The sequence below is a fragment of the Phalacrocorax carbo genome, chromosome 6, assembly GCF_963921805.1.
Source record: "Phalacrocorax carbo chromosome 6, bPhaCar2.1, whole genome shotgun sequence".
In the NCBI taxonomy this organism is placed as follows: domain Eukaryota; kingdom Metazoa; phylum Chordata; class Aves; order Suliformes; family Phalacrocoracidae; genus Phalacrocorax; species Phalacrocorax carbo.
In genome coordinates, this window is record NC_087518.1 from 36,376,670 (window position 1) to 36,398,267 (window position 21,598).

The window sequence follows — 21,598 nt, forward strand, 5'->3', positions numbered from 1 at the left end:
ACAAATCTCATGACCTTGGATGATGGGTTATACTTTGCAGGTTCTTTTAAGTCGTCTTCTCTCAAGGCTTTGTGTAACAGAGCATTCAGACCTCTACAAATGCTTTTTCTGTAATTTTTGTCTAATGCACATTTGTGCTTTACTCATGCAAATGTTAAGATTTACATTGCAGAAGAAAAGGAATAACTTTCCAGAGGCCAAACCTGACCTTACTCCTCCAACCCCCCCCACACCTTGCACCTTTGGATCTCCATCTTACTGCTTTCCTTGGAGTTACTTATTTTGCCAACTACAAAAAGCCCTGTAATTCCATTAATATCAGTAAGAAGCATAATAGTGCAAAAAAGACAACAGTCATTTTCTTTCTATTGCATGACTAGGTAAGCAAAAAAACTGTAAAATTTCCTTCTTAATTTAATGAGGCCTGGATACAATATAAAAAGGGAGTCCCCTTTTTTCTTGAGAATCTAGGACACCTCATGGAGAAGATTTCTTTGCTGTGAAAAAATCTTTTTGCTATTTTTTTTCTTTTACAGTTAACTCTACACAGTGCTGTCTGAAACTCTGCACCAGTATCTGTACTTTTATGCTGTGTTTGCCTAATGACAAGAAGAGTGTTTTTGGTTATGTGTAATTAACTTTCACTTATCTGAGGTGCACTGGGGGAAGGGAATGGGTAAGGAAATATGTCAGTAATGTGGGAAACGCTGGATACAGCAGGGAAAGTTAGAGCAGGTCTCTTGAATCGCTGTACTTCTCTCACTACCAGGTTGGTTGGGACCAATGCCAGATTGAAATTGGATCTGTGTATTCACATGATAATGCACACACTCTAATAAGCCTTGTGGAATGTTGACCATTAGGGAATAGATGCATCAGCCTACTCTGAATGGTCTGGTGGAGTCGGTTCAGGTCCCATGTGGCTGGAGCTAATAAGCTCTGATGACTCTGTGTAGAATTGCTTGCTTGTTCTTGAAACAATGCTGCAGCATACATGAGATGCTTGCAAGATTTATAAATAGTAGCTCCATGCTGTGTGGTGGTGCTGTTTCTGAAGCCCTGCTGGCCTGGGAGGTAAACTAGCTGTGTTTGTGTGAAGCTGCCCTGAGCTAATGAAATCACTAAATCTAAGGCATCTCTGTCATCTCGAATGGAAAATGTGCTACACAGAATATCTGATCCCAGTTGATTAAGATCTGATGGCAGTAATAAGTTGGGGTTTTTTTTAGAACAGCATTCATACTGGTAGTGCCTTGTCATTATTTTTATCTAATTTCCAGATGTTTTTCTTCAAACTAGGCACTAGTCAGTGACAAAAATGTCTGTTTGAGAACATAAGGGGTTTTGCTCTTCCTTCAAAATATGCATATATTCATTTACCCAAGAATATGACAGTGTAGAAACTGAGAAATGAGGAAGAAATATGTAGTCTGGCATAAGCTCGTGAATAGTTGGGTTTTCAGACATTTTCAAAATGTCTCTTTAGAAGAACAGGAATAATAGAAATGTGTGAGGTTTCGTGCTTATTACCAGCCTTTTGAGCTACATGTAAAATTACTGTGTTGTCCTTTCTCAAAAGGTGACATTGCTATTTTGTTTTGGTGTTTTTCTCACGAAAGTAGAGCACCACCAGATTAAGACAAGGAAGTTATTGGATGAGCTTCTGTGAAATTGAATCTGTTTGACTTGTGAAGTCCTCCTAAGCATGTACAGAAAATTCCAGGGTGTCATAACAGAAAAATCTTATTACACTTTGGGTTTTTTTTCCTCATTGAGATCTTGGCATTGAAAGCCTAACTCTATTCCAAAACATAGTCTGCTCTTAGTGGCTTACTCATTTTTATTTGCTGCCACCTAAGTGCTCAGTTTTCCAGTGAGGGGATCTTGTTTTGCAACAGATTGCTGTAGGAAAAAAAAGTTGTTTATTTTTTTTTATCACTGACAGTAGACTTTTCAAAGGCAAAGCAACTATTTGAAGTAACGGGACAGATGTGAGGGCTGAAGGAGAGCTGAAGAGGTCATGCTGCTTAAGGCAGATTTCCTTCAGATAAACTGTGAAATCCACAGGATCATTATGGATGACTGGTATTTGCTAACATGTGAGTAGCAGAAATAATAGTTGCAGTGATCCTCACCTGTGTCTGAGCTGACTGGCGTAGTCTGTCATCTTAGGCATTTATTCAGTGCGAAGTTCTTCACAGACACAAATTTATCTTTTATGTGTGTGTACATACACATGGTGCGGCTCGTATATACAGAGAGAGAGGGGTAGCCATTTGAAGACTTCTAAAACCCGTTTTAAAATACACTTACGAGTCTGCTTGTTTAGTCAGGGGGTGATTTTTTCTGCAGTTATGGATGAAGACTCTATAAAAGTCATAGCGTAATAGGAAGATCCTAAAATGTGTAGACTTTTTTGTACGGCCCGTATCCCGTCTTCATCTTTGAATAGAGTGGCTCCAGACTGTACAAATGAGACCTTGTCAGTTGGCCTGCATTTCTGCGCTACCAAAAATACTGCTGTGCCATAGCCATTTCAAAGAGCAGTCATAATATAAACCAGATCTCACAATGCATAGACAGAAGCTTGGAGATAGACTATCTAGTATAGGGATTGTGTATAAAATGAAAAAATAAAAGTTGAATGCTGTCTTCAATGCTTTGAGAAGGGCTTAATTTAATCTTCTCTACTAAAGAGAGAAGAATAATGGGGAATTCAGATATAATGCCAAAGGAAGCTGAAAGTAGAGGCAGAAGGCCAAATGGAAAAATTCCTCTTGTCTGATACAGCCAGAATCCTTCCTGTATTTTAACTTAATGCATGATTTATTGCCATTACAGTTATTTTTTGATCTAGGCATATAACATCATCAGCTTTTATATTCTACGACAGGGTGGTATGAATGATATATTAATTCAGGATACAAATACCAATAGCAGTTTGCACAATCTATTTGGTATATAATATTGTAGTAATATTACAGAAATTCTCTTGCACGCATGCTCGTGCAAAATAATTTGAAGGCAATTCTTTCAACCTAAATATTTGTCAAAAAGCACACAAGTAGAAATCATTGTTTCTATGATGAAAATATGGTATCTGTTATTCTGTTTGTCTTCAACATGAATCTGTGATAGGTGACAAATACTTCTGTCCCAGGTGACTTTGTTATATGATGATTAATATTATGATTCTGTTGCTTGACTCACATACATTATTTTTTTCTGAAGTAAAACAGCCCTATCAAAAGGCTGTATAACTTCTGTCGAAGAGTCAGGCTTTTAGAACATGATTAAATGAAGACAACTGAAAGTTGAACACTACATTGTCTATTTGCTCTTTGGGTACAAACCAGAAGGTTTTAATTTGTTATAGTGTTTAGGGGATTATTAGGGTTTTTTAAATCTTGTAATCTGTTGGGTAAGCATAAAGGCTTAATTTAGGACATACAGAATTTTGGGTTCAGGCAGCTTCTAGGCTGATTCTGCTGACTTGTACAGTAGTGTGATTTAGTGCTGCGTATTAGTGATTCCTGCAAAATATTTTAGCTTTTTAATCTGCATACATCCATACCTAGGGAGGAAAACTTCAGGCCTCTTGGAGTTACCCAGTTGCACTGAGTGGAAATTTCTTGAAGAAAGAAGGTGGGGGGTGGGAAATAATAAATATTTTGGTCTAATTTCAGTGCTCCTTCATAATTATAAATAAAAATGTATATTAATTAAAACAGAATTCTTGCATGAGAGTTCTACAATGAAAGTATCTAGTGCAACGGATCTCACTAGCAAAGCTGGAGGGAGAAAGAATTGGAGTACGGGACCATAAACTGCATAGAGCAGTACTAAAAATACTGCATTTTTATCCTAAAGTTTAATTATGATGGGGTGTGTGAAACTTTTGCATAATGCAGCCCAAGCAAAAGATCTAGGTAGTCTAGAAGACAGTTTGTCAGAGCTCCTGTGACTGGTATGAGTGGGATGCTATTACTATAAATTTTGTAAATGCTCAGACTCAGAATATTGCACTGAGAAAGATGTGCCAATGATTTCTACTGGTGGTGGGAGCAGCCATTTGAGGATATTGAAGATTGGAAGTTTTTTTCCATGATGTTTTATTCTGTTAAATATATAAAGCATGGGAAGCTAGAGGCTAGGTAATTCCTCAAGTTTAATACGAAGATTGAGGCACTATTAATACCCTGCTTATGAGCTTCTTGGGTTGGTTCTTGAATTTTGTGTGTATATTCTTTTGTATCCAAAATTGTCTATATGCCCTGGGTTAAAATGGGGGAAAATGTTTCCAAGGATCTATTTTGTTGAAATCTGAATGTCAACATTTTGATCCAGTAATAGATGAGTCTTTTTTCAAGTTAAATCTACTGAAGTCTTTTGTTTTACTTGATAGAAGTGTATGAAATCACCAGGCAGAAAGAAACATTGTAATCAAACGTCAGCTCCTGTCATAATAGTTTTCAAAATAGTGCTTGTTCATAAGGCACTGTATAGCAAGCCCGTACGTAGAAAATACAAGGCACTCTGTGCCTGTCCAAAATAGGTGATTTCTCTTGGGTTTGTTATTTTTAGTGAAATAGAAGTTTACTTGCAAGATGACCAATAACTTTGTGTTTGGGGGCAGATTGTTACGTGTTAGATTTCCCAGCTTCTGGTGATAAAAACAGTGTGTAGGTCAGTTCCTCTGAACACATTATCAACCTGTTGACAAAGACTGTTACATTGTCACACGAGGAAAGGAGATGGGGAACAGAAATCCGGGCTGGCAGTAACGTGAGTACATCCCGTCCCATCTCCCCAGCTCGAGGCACTATGAGTGCAAAAAGCTTCATCTGAAGCTTTTGTTGCTATTCCCATGCATTTTAACCTTGAATATCGCTGCGTTTATGTATAGTTGTCCTGGTTTCAGCTGGGATAGATACCAGCTACCTAGTATAATGCTGTGCTTTGGATTTAGGATGAGAATGATGTTGGTAACACCCTGATGTTTAGGTTCTTGCTAAGTAGTGCTTACACTAGTTAAGGACTTTTCAGCTTCCCATGCCCCGCCGGTGAGAAGCTGGGAGGGGACACAGCCAGGACAGCTGACCCCAGCTGGCCAAGGGATATTCTACCCCGTATGATGTCACGCTCGGTATATTAACTGGGGGAAGTTGGCCAGGGGGCAGCGATTGTTGATCGGGGACTGGCTGGGCATTGGTTGGCAGGTGATGAGCAATTGCATCGTGCATCACTTATTTTGTATGTTGTTATTATTATTGCCACCACCCCTTCCTATTCTGTCCTATTAAACTGTGTATATTTCAACCCACAAATTTTGCATCCCCCCCCCCCCAGTTCTCTCCCCCATCCCATGCAGGGGGAGAGTGAGCGAATGGCTGTGTGGTGTTTAGCTGCCTGCTGGATTACGCCACAACAACACTGCTTGGCAAACATTTCACAGGGGCTTTTCTGATTTGTACAAACTGTAAATGTAAGGTTTAAATCAGGCATTTGAGAAAGGGGAAATGACTGAATTTGCATTCTTGCCATGGAGAAGTGATATGCTTTTGCTGCCATGATGATCAAGGGTGCTTAGCTACAGTGCTAAAAAGCAAACAAAAATCTGTTCACCCATCATCCTCCCACTGCCATCCACCAAAAAACTTCGCTTACATCCCAATTTGATTCATTTCCCATCTTCATGGTACACAATGTATTTTCTTCCTTTCAGTCTGTTCTTTAAATGAGTTAAAGCAGTAAGATCTGTAGTGTAAGAGCAGGACAAAATCTGGGATTTTTTTGTGAATATGGTGTTTCTTTGGTTAATTTCCATTCTTTGGTATAATTTTTTTTTTAAATATGACAATTGAAAACAAACCTGTGAATTTATGCAGCTGGGATAGGACAACTGTTTAGAGATAGTATTTTAGTTATCTTGTAAGCAGATTAAAATGTGAAGTATTCCTAGTTTCAGGGGATTACAGTGTGTGGATAACTGCAGCATATGCAAGTTCAGAAATCATAAGACTTTCATGCTGGACTAAACGCAGAAATTTTTGCAGTTAATTACTGTTCTGTTTTGAACTTGCTTGTCTGCTGTTGTACAGATATCTCTTGTGTCATCATATTTTGTTGATATTTTTATCATCAGCACCCAAGATAGTAAATCTGCTCTGTCTCAATGGACAGTTTGTTGATATGAGGCCTTAAATAAGTATTATGGTGGAGGCTTACTACTCTGTTTGCAAATGGCACAGGTAACTCGTATAAATATACATTTTTTTTTCCTTTTTGTTGTACTTCTTATTTCCTATTCATACAGTTGGTATCACTTAACTGCTGTAGCCAGTGCGGCAAGTGGGTGTCCAGCAAGACACTCTTGTGGTGTCTTAGCGTACAACTCACAGAGAAATATAAAAAAAGTTAAGAAAATTTGAGATAGCATAAATTCATTACCAGAATTACTCAACTGTTTGCATGGGTCTGTACTCTAGTATTACTAGCAGCCTGTTCCAGTTATAACAGGCCTCAAGATCATCGCCTTTTGTGGTTTAAAAAAACCACCTACTCTTGCAGCTGCACTTGCATAGTAGATTGGCTGTTATTCGTAAAGGAGAAAGCCTTGAGTGTCAAGACAATCTGCAGTTAGAACATTTTTCTAGACTTTTCCCTGGCCTGTGACAGTTCAAAATAGCCCTTTCCATTTCAAAGTGGCTATAGTCTGTATTCTTATAATCATCACTGTCATCGCTCAAGCCCTATTATCTCTTGGCTTGTTTATTACAATTTATTATAGCTGCAGCTAAAGCTTTTGATCCTGAAAAAGCTCATGCTGGTTTTGAACTCAGCAGTTAGTTTTCTAGGCAACACAAACAGCGAAGAGTTCATCACTCCACTGTTCAGCTTTGTGCATTGGCTCCTCAAGGAATACAGTTTCAGGATTTTCTCCTGATATTTTAAGTCCTCTAAGGTGATTATTTGGAAAATTGCTTTCATCTCGCTGGCCATGAACATCCATGATAATTATGTTTCTTTGTAACATAATGTGACGTATAACCATAGTGCTGGGATTGCTAAAGCTGGTAAGGTACAGAAGAATAATATTAAAACTCTTTTTCAGTGAATAAAAAGGAGAAGATCACAACAGGATGAATTACAACTTGGAAACAGTGGTGCTGGATAACTTGTTGAACAAGCAATCACAAAAAAAAACCACCTGAGGTCTTTAATAGCTTCCTATGTATTGGGTTTCTAATACTACAGCATCCCCTGTTCTAGCAACAGGGTTCAGTATAACCAAGGGGAGTCTGGAAAAGCCTCATCGGTTCCAGTTGCATTGAGATGTTGAACAGCATCACAAAAAGTTAATCAATTGCTTGGGTCTTGGTTCAGTTTGGTTTTATTGGAAAAACTTTCACGCAGAAGTTAAAGATCCATCTGTATTCATTTAGGCACCTGCAGAGCTTTTGAAAACATTCTTCTCACACAAAGCATTTCATGAGTCTTTCCAGAAGTTGCAAAGAAGCCTTTTGAGGTCTTTTAAGCTGTTTCCTCTGCAAATTTATCACTCACTGAATGCAGGTGTAAGTGGGATCTTCATGTTGCTCTGTACGGAGCAATGTTTTCTTGAATGTACATAGGCCTGTTCCCTTGAACATCATTTCCAAAGCAAGATCTGGGTAGAAAAACAACAGTGCTTTTCTACTTATGTTTAGAATTTTCATGTCAGCAGTACTTTTATGCAGATTAATTTTTTGAACCCCACATTCTGTAATGTTTCTGATGGAAAAACCACTTCATATGAGTGGCTAATACTTGCGGTTACAGGTAATATCGAAACTAGAGATTCATAAATGCATGAAGTTGGAGACTCAACTATTAGCAAATCATAGTAAATTCACAATTATGCAAATTCCATTTCTATTGAATTCATGTGGCACGTTCTGATTTTACTGTAGAGAAAACCAGTAGTGTATAGACATTTGCACCTGACTTTTGAGAAAGATGAAATAATCCTTTTTTTCTCAAACAAAAATCATAACAATTGCCAAGTAATATGCATGAGGCCTGCTCAGATAATTAACCCAAAGGGAAAGAATTTAAGCAAAACTAATGTGTTAATGACACCTGTTTTTTTGTCTTTTTGCACATTTCAAGGGAATGACTAATTTAAATAAACATAGGTAGGTATATTGTAGACAGGCCTTTATTAGAAAAAAAAAAACCCAACACAAAAAACACTAGCAACCAAACAGAGCCTCTGGAGTTCTCTTCTCAGGACTAAGAGTTGCTTTTTGATGAAAACAGCTTATCCCCAGGAAAATGGAAGTGCTTACATGTTTAATCTGGATTTGTCACCAACATTCCTCTTCAGCTCAAAATTGCTACTTGAATAGCAACAGTTTAAAATTACATGACTGATGTAAATTCAAGACACAGATCTTAATTTTACTGATATTTTGGGCAAGGATACAGATGGGAGGAGCTCTAGTACACTTGTTTGAAGACTGTTCAGGAATGTTTTGAAAGCTTAACTTCGAGGGTAATGCTTAAGTTTTAAGGCATCTCAGTAATTGTTCCTTTCATTAACTCTTTCCAAAAGCATCTCCAATAATTTTTAGTATTATTTTAGCACATTTATATGGGTTTGTCCCTAGTTGATTACTAGTCACTACAGTATTCATTTAGTTTCAGTTGTGATTTCTGTTGCTTAGATCCATTTTCTTTGCAGAACCAGAATATTGCCTAAGCTATCTGTGAGCAGTCTAGTTAATTCAGTCATATTTTTACATGTTTGAACTGAACAACTTCTAACCTGGTTGTAGTAAACAAGAAATGGCAGTATTTTTCATGTATTTCAATGACACTGATCTCCAGGCCTAACCTGCTTCAGAAAAAAACCCATCAGTCCTGTTCTTTATTATGTTTTACAGTGTCAGTGTTTCAGAATTTGAGCAATTCTGTCAGTTTTAATTCTATAATGGATTAATAAAGGACCAGATTTGTTAAGAAAAGTTTAATTTGAATGCTGTGGAACAAGTATTGGTATTTCTAAATTTGTTAGCCCTTTGATGCCATCAGCATAGTTTTATTTCTGCCACCTTTCCTTGCTTTTACTTTCTCCCTCTCCTCCATCATTGTAATGCTGTGCTCATTCAGAAGAGACTGTCTATATCTAACTTCCTTACGCTTTTGAAGTTTTTTGTATGTACTAACCTTAACAGTATTTTGAAAACTATAATGAAATTTGCTTTATCTTTGTAAGAAGATGGGCATCAAATTTTCTTTCTTGCAACCAAATTTAAGGATTGGCAGTCTTCCATAGGAATGTGTCTTTAAACTGCGCTTGATGAGACATGATCTTCAGTATAAGCAATTTTGTATTTTGAAGTAAGTGAGAGTTATATAACTTTTACTAACCCCTTTTGTCACATCAGTTTTATAGTTGTCAAAGCAAGAAATAGTGAAGCTGTGGTGTTATTTTCCTTAGGCAGTTGGTATCTGAAGCCTTTGGTAAATAATGGTAAACTTTCCCCTTTTAAAATTCATTCTATAAAAATATTTTTAATTCTGCTTAAACTGCCACTCTCTTTTCTAGACTATGAGGAAGTTGAAACAATGTAAACAGCAGAAATGACCTTTTCATTAATATTACAAGCAATGGAAGTTACAAGGACTGTGATATTAGCTGTATTTGCACAATAGTTAAGATTCTGTTATCAAATTCTATTTTTTACAGCATAGTTTAAAATTAGGAAGGCACTTAAGCTTGCAATTTATTATTTAAGTATCTGGTTGGGGGGGACTGCATATGCAGCTTTGTGTCTGTATATAAGCTATACCAGCTTCATGTGTAAGTAAAATGATGATGGGAAATGCTAGTTAAAATATTAAAATTTTCTTGATATGAGCAGAAGTTAGAGAACTATTAGGAGGACTGCAGAGGCAGAGCAGCTCAGTTGGATTGTTTTGCTTGGTCCTTTGGAATATTTTTCCCCTCGTTCCCCCAAGGCTTTTAAGGGGTTTAAATTTTTAGAACAAAGCCCTGTGTTTTCAGAATCTAAGCTATTTATATGAAATAGATAGATGTTTCTACCTAGCTTAAAGTAGGGCATCTGGACCAGATGTTAGATACCTGTTTTTGCAGTTATCCCATTGTTCTGGCTGTCTGTCACACATTATTGTATACAGGACTTAATTTCTAGAAAAATAATATTCTTTTTAACTATGCAGTTCTTCTAGATTTTGCCATAGTTCTTTAGGTTGGCTTTACTAGAATCTTCAAGATTCAATACTTTAAATCACTCAGGCAATGATAGTATACTTGCTGGTAATTAAAATGAGTTCTTACAGTCCCTTCTGCCCTAAATTGAATAGATAAATTGAAGTCTGTTCTTAATTATACAGGCTTACCATCTACATGTTTTTATTTTCTTTCTCATTTGTGATCCACGTGTTGCAGTTTTGCTACGTTCATTTTCATGAACAGAACAGTCTTTGGTTGAATTGTCTTCCGTCATGGATGGTGAAGCCGAAAGCTGCTTTATGTTTTATATGCAAGCAGTTGCTAATCCTTCTCACAGAATCAAATGTTACTTTTTACTTGTACTACCCTCTGTGCAGAGGCTTGCAAGTTACCTAATAGTTTTTAGATTTTTGGGTAAAGAACTTATACTAATTTAGAGATTATAAAGGAGCAAGACAGAAATTAAATTTGTGAAATTAAAAAAGCCACAAGATGGCATCAAATTGTCAATTCTATCTGTTGCCTCTAATGTTTTTAAAGGTCAAAATATTACAGACTCTATGGATCTCTATAGAAACCAATTGGGATAGTGAATGTGCAATGAAACAGTTTGAGGTTTTCCTTTCCATTATTTGTACCTTGTTAAACCACAATAAGAAACTTCTAATAGCTTTTTTTGTGCTTTGGGTATATCTGAAACCTGCCTCCAAAGAAACTTCTATCAGCATAACATGTTTTATTGCTTAAAACATGAGGGTTCATTTGCTAAAATTTAGAATGAGTTACGTTCAGGCAATTTCTGATTCCTATTGAGAAATGAATGAAAGTAACTTCACTGTGGGTATTAGTGTTCATTTAGACTTCAGAAAAGTCCTAGTTATCTAAAATATAAATTTCTTTTTAATTAAAAGGTCAACAAACACTGCAGAAGGTTTTAAAAGCTGTTTAAAAAAAACCCAACAAAACAAAACAAACCCACACCAAACAAACCAGAAACAAAACAACACTCACTGCTGGGTAACTAAATACAGCTATGGATTGACCATAGTTTGCTTTTTTTTCTTAGATAATTTTTGATGTTTGAGTAAATGGAATATTTTATTTACTACTGCAAGAAACAGATTCTTCTTAAATTGTTGAACTTTTCACATTAAAAGGGACTGAGGATGCAATATATGGGAGGACTGACAAGTGTGGTAAAAATCTGTCCAAAACAATTTGCATCTTCATAATACATTGCAGCTTGCCTGTATAATGTAGAAGCAGGGAAGGAAAATGAATGCACATGTGAAAGGAAAGGTGTGAAGCAAGCTGTATACAAAATGTACAAATTTAAGGGACTTGAAGCAATAGACCTAAAGCTTCTTGTTATTGTAAACATAGTTTACTTCCACAAAACTTAAGAGAGCATATAGCAGTGTCTGAATTTGTAAGACAAACATAGAAATTTTATGAAGGAATGAGGGAAGAAAAGAACATGCTAAAAGCTTCGTTACCAGGGCATACAATAATAGTGGAGGTCAGTCGTTCTTCAGGGTGTGAGGCTTTTTTTCCTTCCGTGTTTGACTATAAGTGGGAATCTGGATTTTTTTTTCATATGTACTAACCTGTTTTCATTCATGCATTGGTTTGCAAACCGAATATTTTTAGGTAGGACAGTGCTAAACAGAGTGCTAAATACACTAAAATTAAAAACCAGTTATTGAGCAGACATTGTGTAAACGTCTAATGTGACAGGAAACATTAGTACTGAAATGGAATGAATTCCACTGAAAGGTATAGAATTGTGTATCTGTAAACATGCAGCGAAATCCAGGAAAGATGGAGCTTTTGGTGTCTGTTTTCCTGATTTCATTCTATGTCAGGGTGTTGCTTCTGGATGGTTAAATACTCATACATTTAATGTAAATCATAAGTAAACTATATATAACCTTCTGTGGTGAATTAACACAACTAAACCAAGTAATTTTTTTGATTAAAATACAATGTTAAGTGGTTGTCTTAAAGATTATTTGTATTTTTCAAATTACATGGGTTTGCTACTAAATTAGTTTCAACTTATGAATATTCATAATATACTCCTTAACAGTCTCAAACAGCTTATGCATAAGAATTAGGTATGTCATCTTTGAGCAAGACTGTTAAGTGTTCAGAAACTTTGAGGAAATGAGTGTTCTTTAAATAGCTAAACAGTGATTTCTGCTGCTTCTGATGCTTAGGGTACAGCTGCACAAACAAAAGCTCCCCTAACTGGAGTTCGAATTTGCAGAGTGGTAGTTACTTAAGAGTCACTCTTACATTAAACACTTCACATTAGATGATTTGAAATATCTTGCTGTGTGCTTACCGAGAAGGAAGCTACTGTCTTTACATGGCGCTAGAGCATACAAACAAGAAATTGCCTCTGAGCAGCTAACAGGCCATAAATTACCATCACCGCTTACCTTGTGTGGTTGAATGAAGCAACAATGAAGTTTACTCCATCAACTTAATTTTTATTTTCTCTGGGAAAGATCCTAGCACGTCGTTCTCTGTGGCTATACCTGCCTTGTAAACAGAGCTTGTATCATAAATTAGTGCATTGTCATGCGAAAAACTTATGCCTCTATCTGAATGCTTTTGAAAAGCATTAATTTTGTACCTAAACTCAGCATGTTAGCAAAACTATCCTGCTAATGACTTCCTTACTGAAAGCAGGTTTTCTTCTCCACTTAGTGTATCTTGTCAACCGTCGCTGGTCTGTACCTTTGTTTCTTCCTCATCTTAATAGTATGCTGTTCTCCCTACAAACCATTTAAAAAATGTGGGGTTGAAATATTGATCAAGCTTCTTTTGCTACATTGTCTGCAGTTTTTACATAATAGGAAGTGGTGATTAGGTCACTGATAATCATAGAGATATATATCAGTTACGAAGGATGGATGTTATGCCTTCAGTAGGTGATAAATGAGCTTCTGTGCTAAGACAGCAGAATATCAGGAGTTGCGAGTTTCATCCATGAAATTATCCCAGTCTAAGGCAGTGATTTAGCTGTGACCTTCGTCATTTACTGATTTACAGAAGCTGTTTTTACTAATAAAAAGGTCGTAGGTATGGAAGCCGTAGATGTCTTCTGTATCTACTAATTTAAATGAATTCATTTCCTACCATTAATCAGATATTTTAATGTGATTTTGTTTCAACATGTTTCCGTTGTTTTGGGGTTGGTGGGTTTATTTCAGTTACAATGTTCTCAAAGCCCTGCCTTTTCGTTTTAGGCTCCTGCACTAAGTTTCCCACTAATCACTTTAGAGAAGACAGTTCAAAGTATGATAAAACTCCCAAATAGATCATCTGCCAATTATTTTAAGCCTGATTCTAGGTATATCCTGGTGATTTGTGGATGTCTTGGTGAAGAGAGAAATCACAACCACAAGTTATATGGAAACCAAAGCAAGGCTTTGATTATAATTTGGGTGTAATTCTTTCCAAGGCTGCAGAAAAACTCCAGAATCTCTGAAGCAGCTCCTGTTTCCTTCCGTTCGCTGCAGCTGCCGTAGGTCCTGCAGGGTTTGTTTAAGATGTGGGAGGCACTGAGTAAGTGGCAGGGGAGGATGAGAAGTTGCATTACTGATTCTGTAGGGGAGGAAAGAGGAATGCAGATGGTAATAGTTAAGCATCCAAGGAAACTGAATTGGATTTAGAAACTTAGCATAGCAGGAAGTGACGTTTCTTTAGCTTGATGGTTTTTTTCCATTTCATAAAGTGCTTTGAATTTAAGGGAATGTTATGGGAGTATTCTTGGTATTTCTTCAATATGTATAATTAGTGCACCACAGGAACAGCCTTTTCACACAGAAAAATGACATTTTTCCATAGAAGCAGATGCAAAACGTTTTATTTCCACTTTCTCAGTGAAAAGAAAGGTGGTGATGTTTCAAATCACTGCTCTTTGTCAGTCACAAGGCTTCTCTCAAAGGTAGTCAGCCTTTCCTGCTGCTCTTCCTTTTGAGTGTGGTATTCTGATTTTTACCATTTGCTGAGTAATTATTGTGAAAGGACATTGGCAAAAACACCTTTTCTCAGGTACTAAAAAAGTAAGTCTTAAAATAAGTGCCCTACATAGACGTTGGTATTTCAATAAGCAGAAAAGAATACAGCAAAATTCGCGTTATATCCGTTTCTTGCAATGGGGGGTGGTTAAATCCTTATACTGAAGATTAATAGGAGGTTGCTGACTGTCAAAGTTACAAAAGCTGCATGCTGTTCGAAATGTCAGCTCCAGCCTATTGTGACTAATCAAGAATGGCTTTGACTAAAGCTCAGGGAAGAAGTGTTTTGAGTAAATTTGTGTTTCTAAGGCCTTGTCAAGTGATCTCTTCTATTTCTACTTCACAGTTCTTGAGATGAAAGCAGAGTTCTAACTTTCATGGTGGAAATTTAAAATCAGTTTCTTTAAGTGTTATTTAAATCATGGAACTTGAGGCTGCTTGGGCGTAGTCCCCTGCTCATTAGTGTTTTTTATTTTGAATTACAGAACATGTTATTTATGCAAGGACATACAAATGTGATAATACTATACTGGAGTCCTTTCCAACAGGTTTTCCCAGGGTGGGATCTCTGACCTTTCTGAGTGCTTCACAGTTGAAGGATACACTTCACATAGTGCTTAAGTAATTTTCAGATAAATTTCATGGTTTCCTGTTAAAAGGTTTTCTGCAGCCTTGCAAATTGAAAATAGCAGGGTTTTTTTACAGTGTTAGTAATATTGTTAGTAATATGTTTTGTTCAGTGAGGTTTCGCAGAAGTAACTGAGAAGAGAATTTGCTCTTACAGGAATTTAACGTGGCTTTGGAACCATATGTGTGACCTCACTGTTCTCTTATGTGGTGTGTTGACTCTGCAGAGTTAACAAGAATAAATAGTAGTGCAGGTCTTTTGTTTGTTGCATTAAGGTAATTGGATAAGGCATGAGCAGAATTAAGTATCATGAGTGCGCTATTTCTGGGCACTAGAACTCTTCAAGGCAGGAATGCTTTGCAATTTCTTGGTCCTAGTTTTCAATCCAGAGCATAAGCAGATCTTGTTTTGAAATTTTTTTAGCCAGTTGCTTACACTTATGATATTAACCCTTGGTGAAAGTGATCATAGGTAAAATGAGATAATGCTATAGATAGGAAAGGTTTCTCTGAATATAGAAAAACATTTCTGATAGGCATTTGATAGTTAAAATGTAAACCTGTAAAAGCTTATGAGGTTGTCTGACCTCCCCAAGTCTAAAACAGAACCTACAGAGTTTTGAGTAATTTCACCGTTTTCTTTCTTCTCTTTAATGGAAACATATTGCCTTCATTTTCATGATATCCTCTGTAGCTCTGTGTTCATTTAAAACACCCATGTACCTGACAAGAAGGCCAGCTGTTAATGTTACCTCTTCTGTCTTTTAAAAGGAAGGTGCTTCTGCTCGAAAAACACAAACTCCAGCAGCACAGCCTGTACCACGACCAGGTAAGGTAGCCTACTGTCATCTATGCTTTTGTTCCAAATAAGTATGAGTTTCAAAGGGGTATTATTTAAAACACTAGTTAGCTGAAGAATGAAGTGGGGGTCGTTTATTTGTGGCCTTTAACTGTATATGTGTTGGATATAACACTTAACTTTTTAGTTAATGTTATACCATGGGGCTTGGGTTCATTCTCTTCAGTGTGTCGCCCAATTAGCCCCCTGAAAGGATGCGCTAGTGAAATTAAAAAGCGAGAAACTTGTTGGTTGTTGGCTTGGTAGTTCACTAATGCCAGCTCAAGTATATAATAAGAGCTGGTTAATACTCTAAGGAGTAACAACCTAAATAGAAAAGCTAATCTTGAAAATAATTTCATTATTACTTCTATTATTAATATATCAGAAATAAGTCTTTCTCTGAAGGTGTTGTTATTACTTCTTCATTCTTCTTAGTACCTAAGGTATTTGTAGTGGGGCCAGAATCCTAAACTGGCTTTTTAATTCCCAGCTAGTATACTTTAGCCACCAAGTCCATTTTGTATGCCAGATTGAATCTCAAATTGAGATTCAGAGATAGAACGATTAAGTACTTTGTTTTGTTTTAATGAGAAACCCTTAGAGTTTTTAGAAGAGTGGAAGGGTACAGACAGCGTATGAGGGGATCAGTGTCACCAAATAGCTGTGTGCATATCCGCACCTCGTTTATACACTATGAGAATTTCTGGTTTGGTGGAAGAAAGTCTCAAGTGAAAGGTGTAATTTAAGAGCAGGATGATGGTTATTGTTGTCATGAAGGTATTAAGAAAGGAACATTTTGGGGGGGTGGAAACAAAGCTACCTTTTAAAATTAATATACTTTTTCTAGAAGTACTGCTGGAGTACTGTGTATTCTTGTTGAGATTACTAAATGTTTTCAGTGTTTGCCTCTGCTAATTCCTTGAGGTTTATTAGTGGGATTTAATACTAAGACTTAATATTGTAAAAATGATTCTGCCCGTAAAATCTAATCTGTTATTGAATATTCTCAGCATACGTAAATGCTTTTATGCACAGATTCTTCTGTTTGGTTATTTTGGTACTAGAAAGGTCACTAGCCCTGTTAAGCATAATAATGCAAATGGACTTGACAGACAGCAGTATGAAAAGGGTAGAAGTGGCAAGAGCAGAAATCTGACTGAGTTGTCACAGGACCCTGCTGCTGGCTGTGACTTCATGAGCATTAACTGGCAGAAGTGTATTTTTTTTCTATATTACAGAGGTTATACTGATACTGTCCTTCACTAAGGCCAGCCTAATCCATTATCTTGCTTCTGTATTGTAAGTTGAAGAGAGAATAAAGAGGGGTATAGTCTGAAGACTATCTGAAGATACTGCTTCATTAAAAAAAAAAAGTCTGTCTTCCTCTTCTAGGATATTTTGGGGTTTGGAAATCTTAAAGAATTGGTTGTACTGTTCTTAATGGTCAAAGTATTTAAAACGTGCAATTTCCCGGAGGATGCTGCTTGCATATAAGAAGTGTTAGTTGAATTGGACAAAACAGTTGTGTAATACTGATTTGAAAAAATATCCGAGATGTGCTTTTAATTTAAGATTTTTTTTTTCCTGCACCTTTCTGTGGTACCTACTTTTCTACTAACCTATCTTTGTAAAGCTATCAGATTTCTTACAGATGCTCTCCCTGCCTTTTTTTTTGGTGGGGGTGGGGGAGGGTGACAGTTGATGCTGCTCATATATTTCAGGAACTTGTTAAAATAAATTTAAAAAAATCATTGGGTAGGTAAAGTTCATGTAGTTCAATATAGTGTCACCAATTATATCTGTGTATTTGACAGTGTCAGGATAATTATGGATATGGTCTCAATATTTCAACAATGGCAACTATGTGTTGTGAATATTTATAGCGTTCTAGGCAGTTTCTGAAATGGTTGTAAATAAACATGAGCAAGTTGGTGCTATGACATTGGAAGTCAATTAATGACATTTGTCAGGCATAGTAGCAGTTGAGACTTGAGCTAGTCTGCATCAGTCTTTCTGCTATTCACCATTTTTTGGTTTTGTGAATTAGGATAAACATGTATGATGATAATTATCAAGCACACCAGTTCTTTCCTTAAGTTAGGACTCGTGAAAACCAAACTCTGAAAGGTTTATTTGGAGGAGTCAAGTTATTCAGTAACAGCACCAAAGTGAAGAAACACATACCCTTTTCCAACTTTAGACTGATGTAACCTCTTCAATATGGGAGATACAACTTGGAAGACTGAAGTGGAAGCATTTTGGGGGGGTGCTGGGGAGAGGGAATTCTTTGATTCCTATCTGGCCAGTATTGTTTGTGTGGTTTTGTTTGGTGGTGTGGAGTTTGGTTGTTGGGGTTTTTTGTGGTGTGTGTGTTGTTCTGTTTCCCCCCCCCCCCCCCCTCTTGAGTGCTACTGTATCTGTCAAGTTTCATTGGTTTTGGCACCCAAAAAGCTCCTGTAACGCAAAGTACAATCCAAAATTAACTTGAGTAAGCCTGAAATTCAGATTTTGATTGTTGACAGTTCTATATCTGTTAGGGATAGCTAAATCCTGCAGATAGCATGTACAATAATAACTACTAATGAAAAGGTGTGCGTCTGTAAAGATCAGTTTGTTGTGAAACAATCTTCCTGTTGGTTCAGCACTATTGAACTTAAGATCTACAAGCAGCTTTTTTCAAGATTGCTGGCAATTTTTATCAATGCTATTGTGCCCTGACCTTTTGAGGAGGATGGAGAGGGATGACTAGTTTCAGTAAAATTAGGAGAGATTGACTCAACTCTTCCAACATCTGTTTCAGTCAAAAGCTATTTGTCTTCTGAATACTGAGACCCAAATTATAAATCCCATCTTCAACTTTGTGTATTGCATCTGTGGAAATGGTCTAATGACTACAGAGTGACTCCTCTCTGTTCACTCTTGCAACTAAAACCATTGAAATGTTGCTTTACAACATTTGTATTTATGTATTAGTCATTCTGCCATATTTTGTGTTTTTTCTCAGTTTCTCAGGCAAGACCACCTCCAAACCAGAAAAAAGGTGAGTCAATTTTAGTTACACAACCCTTTTCATTTTTGTGTGAATTGTGCACGCTCTATCTTTTGCTGGAACCACAAGCAGCAATATAAACAAGCAGTGGAATGCAGACAGCATTCTGGTTGGTTAAATATGCGTCCTACCCATATTTAGAAACTCATGATATAGGGGTATACTTTTTCTGATGAATGAAAACTTTCAATTTATTCATTACACTCACTACAATTTTCCTTGAATACTTTTCCATGATTTTGATCTGTTAAGCAAGAGTTTTGTTTTTATGTACAGTTCCTTTAATGAAAAGAGCAGGGCAGGGGGAACCAACCAAAAGCATAACAACAACAAAGGCAAATGTAACCTTATTATCTCTACAGGATCTCGAACTCCCATAATCATTATTCCAGCAGCCACGACCTCTTTAATAACGATGCTTAATGCAAAGGACCTTCTGCAAGATCTGAAGTAAGTAACTGATTAGAACATACTGTATAAAAAACCTGTTTTCAGATATAAAGGTATACCAGTACCAAATTAGTAATTAAGCAAGGAGTATCTGCTGTCTTTTAACAAGCTAGTTTTACAGACCAGAGTATAAAAAAAATTAATGCCTCTTCAATAGTAGGACAAAGGCAAAAACTTGTTTTCAGAGTGTTTGCACAGTTTTGACCTGGGGGCGAAATGGGCAGATTAAGAAAGTCTCACGATACCATTTCTAATGTCTGTAGTAGTTTTATTTTATAACACACATGCGCACATGTGTAACGGATTCAATGAACCCTTACAATGGAAGAAGGCTTAGAGAAGATGAGCAAGGGCAATCAGAAAAGATTTCCGGGAATGACCACTGTATATCTGTGCTAGGAGGCTTGCGCTGTGTGCAGCTCCACTGGGGTAGAGGTACAGTTAAGCTCTCAAGACCTGCCCCAAGAGGAGGCTGATCATTAGAGTACAAAGAACATGATCCAGAAAAAAATTAAATTAACTTTATGGGGTCAAAGGAGGCCACTTATGTAGTTAACAAGTATGAAAGACAAAGCAAAGAAGCAGGGTATGATAATGAATCAGAAGTGCAATAGCAGAATTCAGAAGAGCAAAATATTAATTTAGCCATGACAGTTCTAGCACTTTTCTAGAAAATATGCCACCTGACCTGTATTTTTTTGCATTCAAATTTATTGAAGTAGTTTGTTTAGGAATGGCTGCAGGGATTGTTTTTACTGTTCAGGTATGCAGAATGTAGAACTAGCCTTGATGTAGAGTGTGATTGATAGATATGTGATGGCTTTCCAACAAAAGACTGATTTCTGCCTCTTAGTCACTGCCGCCTTTAACTCACTCCCCACTTCAAGCTAAATTTGACAGAAGAGTAGATATTTGGAAGGCACTTGTCATCACCACAAGTTTTTGAATGAAGAAATATTGTCCAGATAGAAAAGAAATTAGTGGCCCTTACCCCAGCTGAGGAAGATGCAGGCGGAATTGAATTTCTTGTAGTTCTAGAGGTAATCAGCCTGTTTGTATTAGTTGTCAGAGGAGATACAATATAGCACAAGGGGAGGTGATTTTTGGAGCTGGAGGAGTAAGAGCCATTGTGGGCGAGACTGCTAAGAAATGTGGGAGAATCCTGGGAGAATGATGCCCCCCAGGACAGTTGGGGTATGGAAGCTGTGATACACGTGTGACGTGGGCTGTTTACAGGGCAACTTTCTTCCATGCCTGATACCTGAGGCAGCACACTTCTGTCAAGTGTGTAGTAAGAAAGAGCGAGTATTTGGGTTTCATAACTAAAACCAACTTTTAGGATACCCTCTATGCAATTATTTCTTAAAACGAAATAAGGAACACAGCTGAAATTATAGTTAGAGATCAGACGATGTAAAACCAAATCTTAACAGTCATAGCTGGGAACCCCTGTCTTTTACAATACTTTTTGTCTAGGATGCTGGATTTTTTTTTTCTAAGTAACTGGACTGCAACACATTGTCACTTTGGATATGAGAAAAAGTAACTGCGGTATCATTGGGAAATATTTTAGTGTGTTTGTTGTGAAATAAACAGGACAGTCTTTTTCCAGTACTGTGGTAGGCATTAAATTCAATTGTGAAGGACTGAAAGAAACTCAGTAACTACACCTACATTTTTAGTAACCCTTTTCATAGTTCTGGAGTGTGTTGGTTTTTTTCCTTGCCAAATTGGGTTGACATTTGTATGATGCTTAGCATGTTTAATTCATCACTAATGTTATGCTCTCTATTGAGGTAGAGAATATGGAAAGCAGGGAAGCTATCATGAGTAGAATGAAATTATATATAATGATAAACCAGAAGCATGTTACTGGTTTAGGATTTTTTTAAGTTACCTCATTTGTCTGTTGGATATATTGGTTGCAACTTAGATTTTGTAGGGGGACATTTCGATATATATATAGTAACATATATAATTCACAAGCTGTATAATATGCAAATGTTCATGATAACCTTTTTTGAAAGGTTATTTTTCTAAGGAGCCAAGTACAAAAGTGCCTAAATTATTAAAAAGATATCATTTCATTTAAAATCAGAACTGCAATACTTCATATTGTGAGGCTTCTTTAAAAGTAGTTCATATAGTACTTTATTGTTATTCACTTACCTGAATGCAACACTGGATATCATAATTATTGTGTAAAATCTGGCTTTCCAGACTAAGTATTTGGGAATATCTGAAGTTAAGCTTTTTTGGAGGCAATGCCTCTGCTTCACATGGAACAAAAGCAAGGCAGGTATTTTATCAGGCAGGTGTAAATGATTAGATGATTATGTGTTTTTATTATGATGATGCTT

The 21,598-nt window shown here is 36.7% G+C and overlaps 1 protein-coding gene across 1 annotated transcript in view; it reads left to right on the top strand.

Moving 5' to 3' along the window:
• Positions 1–21,598, top strand: part of CDC73 (cell division cycle 73) — a 108,834-nt gene that overhangs the window by 75,420 nt on the left and 11,816 nt on the right. Inside the window, exons 11-13 of the mRNA XM_064454740.1 lie at positions 15,670–15,727; positions 18,744–18,779; positions 19,151–19,238. Of these exons, the coding sequence (XP_064310810.1) occupies positions 15,670–15,727; positions 18,744–18,779; positions 19,151–19,238 (182 nt within the window). The remainder of the gene's footprint in view (positions 1–15,669; positions 15,728–18,743; positions 18,780–19,150; positions 19,239–21,598) is intronic.